Genomic DNA, 14,381 nt, shown 5'->3' with positions numbered 1-14,381 from the left:
ATCAAAGTCTCAGTAACTTTCTTTCAAATCAATGGCTTGATTTGGTTGAACTCATCGGAGTTAAAAGTTCATTAAAAAATGAGGAGAAATAAAAAAACATAAAGGAAAACCAATAGGTTTCTTTCATCCTTCTGGTAACATATACCCAGGGGAGTTTGGAGGCAACCCGACCCTGCCTCCGTGAGTGCACTCACTTTCAGGAGTTCAGGGTACTGAATATTTCTTAGGAGATGTTCAACAAATAGCTGGATCCATGTGACTGCAGTACTGCTCTGTATTTGCAAGCTGCCATTTCATGCTGTGTTCTAATTAAGGAAGGCTGATTGTAATGAATGTGCAAGTAACACCTGGGAGGAGGAAGGGATTCTGGGTAGATCTTTCCTGTCTCCTGGACTATGGCTAATTACTAGCAATGTGTTGACTGGACAAAAATTTCTGTAGGTAACCCAAATGTGCGTAGGACTAAATGGTGAATGGAAGCACTCCTAGTGAAGGAAAGTAAACCCATGTTCCAGGGTTGGTTTTGCAGAGAACTCTCCCAGGGCTCCCAGAGCCCTTTCCTTTTCTTGCTTTTCTGCCGTGAAAGATAAAAGTCCATAAAAGAGAGGAACCCCTGAGAAGTCTATTGCTGAAAAATTACAAGCTGTATCCCCTTCCCTCCAGATGAAATTGTTCACTTAAGAATCCTGAAAATAAATGAAATATTTTGAAATTTATTCAACTTGTGTGATTTTTTTAACACTTTTGGATACAACTGGGATGTGCTTATAAACTCTTTAGATATGATTCTGTACAAGTACATGATACTGAGCTGATTCTACATTCACATGACTCCAAGAGTATATCAAACACAATGAAAAGCACCAGAATAGGACATCCCTAGGAAAATCCCATACGTGGAGCATGAAGCTGCTGTGAGGATGCGATAAGTAAGAATTAATCTGATTCATTGTAGGCATCTGTAGTTCATGAGGCTCCATCTGAGTTACTCCCCTTGGGCTTTCCCCAACATCAGACACTTTTAAGATTCTGCAGGAGAGGGTGCTGGGCCATCTTGTCTAGACCATGCTTTTGCCAAGAAAGGTTGGACCAGATGGTCCTTGAGGTCCCTTCCAACCTGGTATTCTATGATTTTATGATTCTGTGATTCCTCTGCTGTCAGTGGACAGTGTGTGTGGGGTGATTCCTCTTCTAGAACTGAATTCCTACGTTTGATCAGATGAATTGCTCCCTGGAAATGTCTACTATTCTGCAGAGACAATGAGTGGTGTGTAGACAGTATCTCTCTTCTGTCCCCTGTATTCAAGACGGGTGGCAGAAGCGAGTATCCCCAAAGCTTTAGACTTATCAGCATCAGTAAACTGCGTGGGGATACCCTATTGGCATGAAAACAGGGGAATAGAGAGAACATTAGCAAGGTAAATAAAAATGATAACTCTGTCTTAAAAAATGTGTCTGCAATGTTATCCCACAGATTTTATGGTGTCTGGTTCTGGAAAGTGAAGTTACTGCTAGCAGAAATAAAACTGCTTATACAAAGAACTTTAGGTTTACAATAATATCATAGTTGCAGTGGGAGCTTCATCAATTTTTAGGACCTCACTGGTATATCCCTTGACACCGGAGGTTTTAACAGGCTTTGGATGCAGCACAATATTAATAAGCCTAAGGGACTAAGTACAAATCAATTTACCTGCTACTTGTTCATAGAAAGCTGAAATTAAAGTTACAGGAGATGGGACCTGAGGGAAATATAGCAGAACCTCACCAATTTGCACTAATGATTGGTATACCCCCTTGTGAATGACTGAAATTAGTGCGTTAGCATGGAAATGAACAAACACAATAAAAATAAAAAGGCAGGTTCTCTCTGTGAACATAGCTTTGCTCATTTATTCTGACAACTGTATTTAGTTTAAATGCATGAGAGAGCTTTAATGGAACACCAGGAAATGCACCGTGGTATGTTCTGTAAAAATAAAGGGTGAACTGGTATGAGCTAGCATGGCTCAAATCAAAGGCACTACACCAGTTTTATATTAAGTAACAACCTGGTCCAGTGAATAATGAAGAATATCAGAGGTTGACTTTCCTGCTGGACTCTTACGTATTTTGTCTTAAAAGGAGGAAAGGGATGGAGATGGTAGCGCTCACTGTATGGTTTATGCTCATTATCTCATCTCGTTATCTTGCCAATAGCCCCTCTGGGAGCAGATTTCCCACTGGCCTAATTAACTCTAATTGTGCCACTCCTGTTGTCTTGTCAGCAAAGTTGGGGTTTTGCAAAACGCAAGACATCAACCAATCCGCTATTTTAATTTTAATGGTGCTGCTTAGTATGGTCTGCTGCTTACCTCCAATAACAGCCACATCTGTTCCAGCTGTGGGGCTCTCAATTTCTCCATCTATAAATAGATTAGAACATACAAAAGTTAATTAAAGAAAAAGGAATTGGATCATATGTAACAGCAGTGACTGTACTGGTGGTGCTGTATTATTTTAACCTCTGAAACTCAGAACTTAAACAAGATCTCTCGTTAGCAAAAGATATTTATGAAACATCTCATTAGAATTAGCTGTACTGTAACAGTTTTCTGTCACCATAACACTGGAAAATAAATAGCTAGCACATTATGCAAACTATCATGGCCCTCAGGGAAACACCTACTGTTTATTATGAGCGCTTACCTGTAACGTCCTCCAGTGAATGATTAAATTAAGAGTGTTCAGGTCCTGTGATTACTCTCAGAAAGGCAGTTTGGGGGAAAAAATGTTGGTGCCTATTTATTTTCCCATTTATGGCTCTTCAGAGTATGGTCTGGTTCTTGATTTGATGCCAATTAATCTGGTTCTATTGGTTTCAATTAGTATTATTTATCTGCAATATCCTGTTTTTAATCTTAACATTTGTTTTCTTTTAAACCTGCATTTGGAATCAAGGCAAGCCTGTTATGTGTGTGGTATAAAACACAGTCGTCACATAGAGTAAGTCTGAATTAGGTGCTGATAAATCAAATTATGTTCTTTACCGGATTATAATTTATAAAAAAAGATAACTTTGCAATTTAAATGCAAAAAAGAAGTACCTGACCATGTCTTTTTAAGAAGAAATTGGTCTGAAAAGCTGTAAGCTGCTGAAAGAGCAGTCAGAATTTGAATTACATTTTGGTCTTAATTATAGCACTTACTAAAAATATTCCAAACAACTAATGAATAGCCAAAGTGTTTTAAAGGGGAAAGGAAAAAAAAATCCTAAAAACCAATACGTATTTTTCTCTCATTATCTGATATAGACCTTAAATGAAAGTAAATTCATATAGACAAGCATTTCTTCACTAGCTTCTCTGTAATTGGCCAGGGTACAATTTTGATCTTGTTTTCTGCTCCTTATTTCATGTCATTGGTATCAGTCCTGAATTACGTGGATGTTTGAGAAGGTGATGAACTCCTGGAGTTTTCCCATGCTAGGTTTATGACAGGGCACTCCTTTCTTTGTTTATTACTGTACTATTTATATAATTCTAAATTATATTGGTTTCCAAATAAGGCAAATAGCTTTATGTGAGGTCTTTTTTTGTTTCCCTTTCGTAAATACAGTGGATAGAAAAGTTCTCTGGAAAAGGTAAAAATGCTAATTCCAAATCCTTCTATAAATTCACAGTGGCACTATAGCTGATATGTGGCTCTCCTTTTGCTAAATCTGTGACAGATGATGCAAGGATAAGACACTATGAGCAGCTTTCTCCTTACTCATGTCCGGCCTCTTATATCAAATTGCAGTAAACAGCGGAGAGCTGTGATTTAAAGGATCCTTCTCTTCCCAAACATGGGAGGTGCTTTTTCTGGAAAAGAGGAGTCCTTTCTTCTTGCCCAGAGATCCTTCCCACATTTTCATCCAGCTATATGCTGATGGAAAGATTGAACACGCCTTGTGTAATTTAAAAACTCTAATTATGTCTACGTCCATTCAAAACCCATGTGCCTCAGAAGAGATTAATTGCTTCAAGGTCGAACTGTTCCGTATTTCTTCATACACCAAGTATATGCTGCATGCCAAAAAAGCAGGCTCCTCTACAGCAATCAAATACTTGAAGGTGTGAATTCTAAAGTGCTTCCCTAGCCACGCAGCTTGCTTCCAAACATTAATTCCAGATCAAATCATTATCCCTTTAATTATAAGAAGGTATGTGAGTAACTCTCTGCTTCTTTCCTGTGGTTCCCAGGTGCCTCTCAGATTCAGATAACAGGCAGGTGCCTTATCTCTAGTACTTGCCAGCAAAGTGCTTTTTGATAATGGATTACAGTATCATCACTTTGCAGAAAAGTTTTCATTTCCATACTGTACTTTCTAAGTTTTCAGAAGGCTGCTGGACCCATCTTTAGCTGCCGTGTAGTTAGCACTGATCTGTTAAGCTGAAGATGCTGTGCCGTTCAGCAACCAGCTAACATTGTGGTGGGGCTTCACTACCACAGTTCCCATTTTACTGCAAGCACGAGAGGCTGACTTCTTTGTGTGTCGATTTTTTACCACAGAAAGTGCTTCCTATCCTCCCAGATGGCCTTTTGCTGCATCATCCTGAGTGCCAGGACACGGCAGCTACTCACCAGAAGTTTCCAGGGTCTCCTCCCCAGATCATTTTAGAGCAAGGATGATGGAGGGGAGAGTGGGACCCTCAGTGCCTGTCTCAGAGTCCCCAAAATTTCACTTTGTCCAAAAATAGCTATGTGATACATTGCAATATCACAATATTGCTGGCAGGGAGTAAGGTGTCAGTGTCATTCAAAATTCAAGCAGTATCGCCCTTCATGAAACATGACTGAGGAAAATGCAAGGCATGTGCTCATGAAATGAGCCCCTCTTCCCAGAGCAGGGGTGGGACAGCAGCCACATGGGACAACATCCAGATGGGAATCCATGCTTGGCCAGGAACCTCAGCATTTTTTCTTTAACTTCAGCTTAGTCTATGTGAGAAATACATTACAGTGCTGTGGGCCTGAATCGTCACTTTCTGAGGCAGAAAAGATATCCAACATACTGGAGGAATTTTTAGCTGAGCAATGGCTGTAGGCTTTGGTCTTCTTGTACCTTCTTTATTCTGCTCTTCTTCGTGTGCAGAGCGCTCAGAGGTCTGTGTTTCAGTAACTGCTGTTGCACCTGTTTTGGTTATTTTCCCTTGTTTCAAGGACATCTTTTGTGTTATCTGCTGCTAAATTGTCCTTGCAAAACTTCCTCTTACAGTTACACTGGCCCCTGTCCAGAGCTCCAATCTGGTCCCGAAAGTGTTTAGACAGTGTTGTTATTTAGTGCCATTGGTTACCATGACATACAGAAATCAAAAGACTGTGAGAAAACTTGTTTTTCATAAAATCTCTGGCCATCAGAAGGGGTTGGCTAAATCAAGAATAGAACATACAAATCAAATTGCCTGTTGTTGGAAAGTGTGTTTCTAAAAGCCAGAATGAAGGGAAAGAAATGCCTTTGTGCCATGACCTGAAATTCATCAAATTCCTGTTCTGCCATAAACTTACAGATAAGGAATTTTGCAACAGAACAACAATTGCTACCTGTCTCATTCTCATCAATAAAAACATGATGAGAAGTCAGCAGCCTCTGAAAGCCCCGGGAATATTCTTGACTTCAACACTGCAAGCAGATCTCTGGCTTTGTGCTTCAAAGGTGAAAAGCCAGTACAACTAGCTCTTATGTTAACGTGGCCAGTGGTGAGTTTTTCCAGCTAAATTTGTTGGTAGATTTGTGAAACCAACTCCTCCAGGTATGATCTTCCAATAAAACTTGACTTTTATTAATTTTGATAGTTTTTTTCTAATTTAAACTGATCCCATTGCATTTTGGCTGAGGAGCACTCTTTTCAAGGAGGCAGGTCCAGCAGTAAAAAAGTTTGTTTGAGGTTCAGCACTCTCCTTGTTTCGCTATGCACTTCTCCTGACAGTTGTAGTAGCTTCTTTTGTCCTTTAAATTACAAATCTGAGCCACTAAAAGCTGTAAGTCACTTCCTACTCAAAAATTATGATACCAGCTTTAAAATATTTTAAAACTTCTTTAACTTGCCCTTTCTTTCATACCTGAGCTTCATTCAAATCTTACTTTCCAGCCCTTTTCTACAACACCAAAGACCAAATGAGCTTTGTAGATGAAAAATAAGGTTTTTGCATGATTTTGTGACACCAAGAAACAGGTCTTTAAGGAAAACATGAAATATTGTGAGAATCCTGATAAAGGTCCAAGACTTATCAGTGAGCTACTTTAGAAGTGTAACCATGTTAAGACATCCAAACTGACAAGCAATTCAACTTACACGGTGATGGGAAGGGGCATATTTGTTCCCAAAATATTTCCTCCCATCCAGCATAGAAAGCAGAGATTTCAGATCCTGCTGCTTGCAGAAAACAATACCTTAATGTGCTTCTGTGACAACTGTCTGTGACAGATGGAGTAAATTTGCACAGTTTCAAGCTTTCTAATTTTTCAGGCATCATTTTTTCCCGCTAAAGATGTTTCCAGAAAAAAAATCCAGTACTTGCACCCCTAGTGGCTTTGCAGTCAGCACTGTAGTTAGCAATTTAAGTACCTACCTGTTTGTTTGTTATGGATTTACCTACAGAAAAGGCATGAAAGGAAAACTGTACCTGCAAAGGGATCCCCATTTGGCACATTTAATATGAACGCACGGGAATCATCCTACAGGATAGATCTAATCTACTGGTGCAAGCTACTAAATCTCTGCTGTGTAATCCACAAGGGCAATTAGATGTGATAACATAGACTGTACCCCAAACTTCTCAGTGTGTCTCATTTCCTAAGATAAAGCTCCAAACTAAAGCTGGACAAGTGCTTACTGCTACGTAGTGTTGAATATAGAAAGAAAATCCTGAGATTACAGCTCACGTTGTCACGATTTCTTTGCAGCTGTGGGTGATACTGCTGTTTTGGAGTGGGCGAGTCAAGTTGAGTGAGTGTACAGATATCTACGTGTGATAAGCGGCTTTTACAACACAGTTTTCAAAGCCACTCAACACCAGTCAGGCAGCGCTGCTCCTGCTCCTGCCTTTCAGGATTTTCCTACCCACAAGCTTGTGTTTTCAATTCTTAGGAACCTAAGCCATCCCTTATCATGATGCTCCATTGCTGCCTGCTTGTGGTTACAATCTCAGACAAAGCCTTGGCTGCTAAATTACACTTCAGCAGGTCTCTAAGTGCTTTCTTGGGCAGCCCATATTCTCTCTTGATGTGCCTGTTCATTGCATAAGAAGTGCTTGAAATTCATTCAATTCCTGTGAATGATGAGCTGAGCTCCTTAGGGCAGTCATTTCCTTCTTTGGACTTTCTTAGGTGTGCAGACTAGGAAATGCACTGTAAGATTTCATCTTTAATCAGCTCACCTAACCACCTTATGAAAAACACTGCTGCCAGTGGGACTTTTCCAGATGAGGAAAAGCAGGTATATCCATGGATGTGCTTTGCAGAACCACCCCAAATATTGACCATGTTGTTGCAGGAAGTGATGTGTAAACAGTCTGTAGGCTGAAATGCGTTTTTAGAATGTTATTAAATGTTTAGTGGTTTTGTCTTTTAGTGGTTTTGTCTTGAACATTAGTACTATATATCTGTGCACTTCCAGTAAACAAGGGAGATGTTCAAACTGAGTGACTTCCGAGTCTGTAAATTATTGTCTATTTTTTGGTTTGTATCAGTGGACCTAACACAACATATCATACTGATTTTGCCTTATTTTAACAAAGTTGTAATTTTAAAGGAAGATTGCCTTATTTCCTAAAGAATTTAGGCAGGGTTTCAAAAATCATCACTGATCTAATTGCCTCCACTGAAGATGATAGTAAGGTACTTACTTAATTTGGTTTGGTAAAACATTCTAAACTTCTGAGAGTATTGAGGAATCTACAGAGTCCACCATGACACTTTTGCAATTGTTAAAAACCTTTACTATAATTTATGCAATTTTTTACTTTTTAATATTGTGTATATAAAAATTTATTTATTACAACTATTCCATTCCCAGGGGCTCTTTTTGTTCTTTGTATGCTATTTTGCAGTCATCATTCCCCTTCACTGTAAAAGCAGGTCTTAATGTGTTGCTATTGTCATCACTGATGCAAGACTTTTCTTACCACACATTTAGTATGGAAGAACTAATGAACTCTTAACATCTCCATTGTTTATGCAACTGTGGTATGTCCTCCTTGCCCTTTGGTTTATGTTTGTGCCTTGCCAACACACTGCATTCATGAGAAAATCATTAATCTATTAACCTTAGCATACTGATTTAATTTACAAGCTACAGTTAGAACTGGTTCACTGCAGCTGCATGTGTAAAAATGAGTTGAACCAACTTCTGAAAACTTCGTGTTAAAAATATGTTAATTGTTCAAGCTGCTCTCTGGCCTGTGTTACGCTATCAGAGGCATTGCACTGAGGCTTTTCTGGATTAGAAAAAAAAAGTCATTACCTATTTTAATATTTGCCAGTAAGTGTGCAGTGCCCTGCCAGAGTTGGCATCTCTTATCCTGAAGGGTCATCAGCGTGAACCCATCATTTTGACACATTCTGCTGAAAAAGCCATCACCATCTCCCATTAGATAATGAAACACATCAAGGCTGCTCTTTCAAAATTAAGGAACAGTTTCTCATCTGTCAATCTGGACAAGAGACAGAATAATTTGGCTACCATTTATATACTAAATTATTATAAGGACAATAATGGTGACATACAACAATAACCACATGATCTTTAGGGTAATGAAATGGACTGTGCTCCAAATGTAAGGAAAATCATGCCGATTAAAAATATCTACAAAATTAAAATCTGGGCCCCATCCTCTTGCTATCCTAGCTAGCAAGTACTTTGTCATTAATTCTGAGAAGACAAAAATCCAGACACATTCTATTAAAATAAAGGTCTATTTAAGACTTTTCATGCTTTGTAATACAGTGAGGATAAAGGGGCATTATCAAATTAGTTTAATTAGATTAGGATTGCCACATAATCCTAGCAGTTCACTTTCAATTCTGATATACAGTGTCAGCAAAATATTCAAAATATTTTTCTCAGCAAAATATTATAGAATGTTATAAAGTAAATAAAAGAAAACATGTTTTCCAGTGTTTGAGGGAGTAATGTTTTCACTCACACAGTTTCTCCTTCTTTTGGGAAGTTGAATTGCACTTGGGTCTTAGGGAAAATCAGAGGTGGACAGATACTCTAAAAGTCAGCTTGTCAAAAAATAATCATATGATATCCCTTAATGAAAAGAGGGAGAAGGAGAAAATGTTCAAGAAATTTGGGAAATTATTTTAGGTGAAAAATAATAAGGATCTTTAAAAACTGAAGAGATGTTCTGTATTTTGAAATCAAAAATTTAACTAATAAATTAAAAAAAAGAAGATTGTGTTTTAAAAGATTACATAATCTAAACAAAATACAGATCTTTTAGTTAAATTAAACTTTTCTGCTTATTCCCAGAAAGAACTGAAAAAATACCCAAGTTCATCTTTTAGTTCAAACCACACAGTCGTCTTTTTTTTTTGTTTGTTTGCACTTACTAGAGTCATACATTAAAGTACTTTAGCTCCTTAGCTCAGGTTGCCTAAAAACCAACCACTGACTCTAATGACAATCAAGCAAAATGCATCCAGTAACAGCATTGAAATGGCAATCCTCCTTTAGAAGTACTATAAATGTTACAACCTTAAAGTTCCCATACAGCACAGTACTTGAGAGACCGCTTATTGTTGGCCCATGTCCCCTCTGGTAACAGATATCTAATGTGTTCTGTGTATTCACACTGATGTACGTATACAGCAAAAAACTGACACAGAAATTCAGATGGATTTGTCTGCTCCTTAGAGCATCAGGAAGGATGTGAAGGTTTCAGGGTCAGCAGAAGAAACCCAGAGCAGAGTAGAAGTTAGAGGAAAGAGCTGCCTCCACTAACTCTGGAGCTCCTTACTAAGGAGGCAATGAAGCTCACAAAAGGATGCTGTAGAAATCTTGTCTTTAGAGATGGGATGTGGGAAGCCACCAAGGTCCACCCAGTGGTGGTCTTGCTGCTCATGCATAGTGGCCAGGGTTTGCTGTGCTCCTATAGAGCTGCTCAATGTCTGAAGAGCAAACTCTGCCTTCTTATGGCAGAAAGGGTGCATGAAGTGTGTGGACCTGGAAGAAGGTCTAATCTTTTTCAAAAAATGCTGCATGTGGCAACTTGCAAGTTGTGCCTTGTTTTGTCTGGCTCATGTTTATAGTCACATCACTGCAAAAAGTTCCTCACTTTCCATGGAGATCTGTTAATGTAACGAGGCCATCATTTACATTTTTCCTCCACAACCATCAAAGTCGGCTCACGCTTCGAATGTACAACATCTTGCTGGGGAAGATAAATTGACCTGGTATTGCTTCATTAAAGGAGGAGTGACAAATGGGGTATGAATCAATCCATAAGGTACAGTCCATGATCAGGACGTTTTCCTGCATGTGTCCCTCCTCCTCCCCCCTCCCCCCTCTTCATCAGAATAGTGTGCTCCTTTTGAGGGCTTTTTAGTCCTGAAAGAAACACTAAAAAACCAGCGAATCTGCCAAATGATTTCTGCTTGTCTTTCCTCCAAAGTTAACAATTTCAAGCTCTAGTCATTTTTGCTGAATCAAAATGGGAACAAAAGAGCCATTTGCTCATTCACTGAGATCAAAGCTGAATGGAAAGGAGTCACTGGCTTAATTGATTAACCATCGCAAATGTTGCAAATTATCACAGGTTATGAAAGACGCTGACTATGGATACAGTGAAAGCCCATCTGACAACCTGTGAAAGACACTTAACTTGCAATTCTTGAGAAACAGTGCATGAAAGAAGCACACCTCCCTGACCTAAACGTTGCATGTTAGAAACCTAAGTATAAAAATTTGAGCCAGCATGTTTCAGTGGAAAGACAGAGGCCAAGAGGTCTTGGAGGACATGCGAATTCCTTCCCAATCCCTTGCGTAAATGGTTATATGATGTAGTAAGACAATTTAACTGCGAATCTGCTTGTAATAATTTACCAAGGTGTGCTTTTAATTTGTACTTAACAAGTCTACCAGCCTCAGTCCCGACTCTCAGGCATTTTGACCGTGTCATCAGAGGATAAGGTGATCTCTGTGTTTCTTAACGTTGCTGTGCTTGATTTTATGACCTTAATAACTTCTTAAGATTAGATTTTAGTTTACATTTGAAACATACCCTTTTTATCCATGTGGCACTATTGAAGGCAAACATTAATTAAAATTAGTCCCCCTGACTAGGACAGACTGAACTGTTAGTATTTGAAACATTTCAATCGAATACATTCGGCAGCATTTTTGCACTGATTTTCTCTGTTCCTGCTGTGTGCCTGTCCTTGTAACCTTCTCAAGTTTTGACTCCATTACTCAACCCTAACTGTTCTTAAAGGAAGAGCAGGCAAAGATAAGCACTTTGCTTCAACTTTCAGGAAAACTCTAGGCTGGAGAGAAAAGGAAGACTAAAGTAGTCCAGCAGTGAAGGAAAGGCAGTGAGGACTCAGCAATTTTAAGTTCTTTTTAGCAGCAGCCGGTTCTCCAGTCACCCCGTTCTTGCCAGTCATCACGCACGTCAGTTCAGAGGAGCTACGGCAAGGTGCTTCCCCTGCCCATGGGGGGCTGCTGCGGGAGGGAGGCAGCGTATGCTGGGAGTGGGATTTAGAGGGCAGAGACATAAATCCAAAAGTAAGAATGTTTCACTGGTTCTGTTGCTGGCAGAAAACTTGTTTTAATGAGCACTGACATGCAAGGAAAGAAACATGGCTATTATTCTATTAAGGCTGATAAATGTCTATTTCTTGTTTCGAGATGAAAAAGCTTGACCTTGGGCTTAAATTACAGGTGATATGATCAAATTGCAGGTGATGTCATCTAGAAAGTGGTGAAAGCCTGCAGTTATGCACAAAGATATTATTCTGACAATTCAAAGAATGTAGTGCCGAACATGGGCAGTTTTTTTCCTTTATGTCTTATTTCCACCACCAATATTTTGTAGCAAAGTAGTTTGACAGGTGACAATTCTTAGAAACAGGAGCTCTCTGTCCTCCATCCCCTAGCTTATTTGATATGAATTGTATTCAGCTACATCCAGCTCATACAGCAGTGCTTGCCTAAGGCACTGTCTACTAAGCATTGCAAGTGGAAATGTCAGGATGTTTAGCATATGCTCTTTAGGGACACAAAGATCTTTCCTGGAGCACTGACGAGGTTAATATTATTAATGGAGATATCTGTAGTGGAAACAATCTTCCTACTGCTTTAAATATTGAGCATATTAAACAAATAAAACATATTGAAACACCTTAGAAACTTGCAAGGCAAATAGTGGCTCAGGGCAACAACATTTCTCGTTTTCCAAGGATTCTGCAATGAATATGCAGATTTCTTTTGCATATCTTCTCCACTTAAAAAGACAAAGCCCATTTTATTATCTCAAAAACCTTTATGTATCAGTCCAAGCTCTCTGAATTGAGTTGAGCTATTTTAGCAAAACTTCTTTACCATCTGTCATTCATCTGAGCAATTCTAGACAGGTTGTGCAATAATTGTTAAAAAGAGGGGGAAAAAAAACCCAACAAGTCTTGCTTGTCTATTATTTTAGGATAGTTTTTTGGCATTATTTGACAAATAGCATACTGAACACATACTGAACAGAGCTGAGCATGAAAAAATCCCCACTGAAGCCACATACTGAATGTTTTTCAGCATAGGACTTACATTGTTGTGAGATTCATTAACAACTCATTACTAATGTTTCTCTCTCCTAATGAAACATGAACGGTAAGTACTGTGTAGGTGGAGAGCTAATAACCACCTTGGTGAGATGTTTGACTACTGGAAGGGAGTATATGTGACCTAAACTGTCTCCACAGGTGCTGCAGAGGATGCTAATTGGCAGTTGGACAGGATGGTTGCTGTAGGTCCCTTCCAACTGGAACTATTCTATTCTATTCTATTCTATTCTATTCTATTCTATTCTAGTCTATTCTGACATGCCTTCTTGCATGGAGATCTGTTCAGCTCCAACAGAGGGATGATGAATCCTAGGGGATGGGGTGGGAATTTCTCTTCCCATCAACCAAGCATCAAACCTGGAAGACTAGCTTAGATTAGAAGCCTAGATTTCTGGAGTCTAGGGAAAATAAATCCCAACCATTACTGTTAGAATTGCTTAACCATCCTTTTCCAAAGCCTGTGCTGAATGCTTAGCCTTTCTTTAAGGTAGTCAGAGCCTTTTCACAGAGCTTTCAACATGTGCTGGTGAGAAGGGCTAGATTTCACCTACAGGTGCTTAAATAGTGTCTTACACTCTGCTTTTGCCTGTTAAGTTGCAGTCATGTTTATGCAAGCAATCTTATCATGACAAAATTTGATGCGATTACATTCCTAACTAGAAAAGAACTCCATTTAGTTTAGTATCCTAATAAGGAGTCCTTTTTGTGGTACCGCTCACTTGAATGGCTCTCTGTAGACAAATGTTGACTTTCATACAACTTGGAGAACGATAATAATTTCTGAGGCTTCTGCTTCTTTCAAATCTGGTTGAAACTGGCCAGTGGATCCAAAAGTTTTTGATGGGAAGTGGCAGATGGATGAGCAGATGATTAAGCAGACAGATAGACAGCAGGAACACATAAGACTCATTTAATTAGGAAACTGGACTGAAAACAGATGTAGCAGTGAGTACTTGGACAATTTTCATATTTGGTCACCAATTTAAAAAATGCCAATTTTTTGGCAACCCTTTCAAAGCTTGTAGACCATGTCCTTAGTGGTTTAAACAGCAAAGGAAAAACCAAAGGGACATTGCTGAGATTTTTTTCAGCTCCTTTTTTGGTTGGAATCCTACATTTTTACAGTTTGGACTATATTTTAAACCTTTAAAGCCAGATTCAGCTTGGACAGCCCTGGCAATTTCAATGGAGGATTAATTTGTGTCATTAAGCAAAGAAATACGGTCTAGTATTTTTCAATAGCAACAAATGCTTGCAATGGCACTTCGCTGATGAACATATTTTTGACTTACTGTGAAGCCTTTTGGCGGCTCCTTTCCCAAATGTATGAAATACACATACAGGAAAGCTGAAAGTGAATTGTTGTGATTTGAGCTGGGTGCAACATTCCAGCAGAAAAGGGCATGCTTGTTCTTAACCTTTTTCCTTTCCAGAAGATCCAGCAGAAAACCAGCCCATCAAACGGAAAGAGGTGTGGGGGGGTTTACTTATTGGCAAACTGATCCAAATCAGCATGTGGCCTGACTGTGGGTCGATCTCTTACCAGGGGGAGGTTTGCTAGGTGCAGACAGAGAAGGCA

At 39.2% G+C, this 14,381-nt stretch overlaps 1 protein-coding gene across 1 annotated transcript in view; it reads right to left on the bottom strand.

The window, feature by feature from the left end:
* The window catches only part of GYPC (glycophorin C (Gerbich blood group)), a 30,409-nt gene that overhangs the window by 898 nt on the left and 15,130 nt on the right, over positions 1 to 14,381 (bottom strand). Inside the window, exon 2 of the mRNA XM_009887285.1 lies at positions 2,355 to 2,405. Coding sequence (XP_009885587.1) covers positions 2,355 to 2,405 — 51 coding nt within the window. The remainder of the gene's footprint in view (positions 1 to 2,354; positions 2,406 to 14,381) is intronic.

Source organism: Charadrius vociferus, unplaced genomic scaffold, assembly GCF_000708025.1.
Source record: "Charadrius vociferus isolate BGI_N301 unplaced genomic scaffold, ASM70802v2 scaffold385, whole genome shotgun sequence".
Taxonomy (NCBI): domain Eukaryota; kingdom Metazoa; phylum Chordata; class Aves; order Charadriiformes; family Charadriidae; genus Charadrius; species Charadrius vociferus.
Note: the sequence above shows the minus strand (reverse complement) of the source record. Positions and strands in the feature narration are given on the sequence as shown.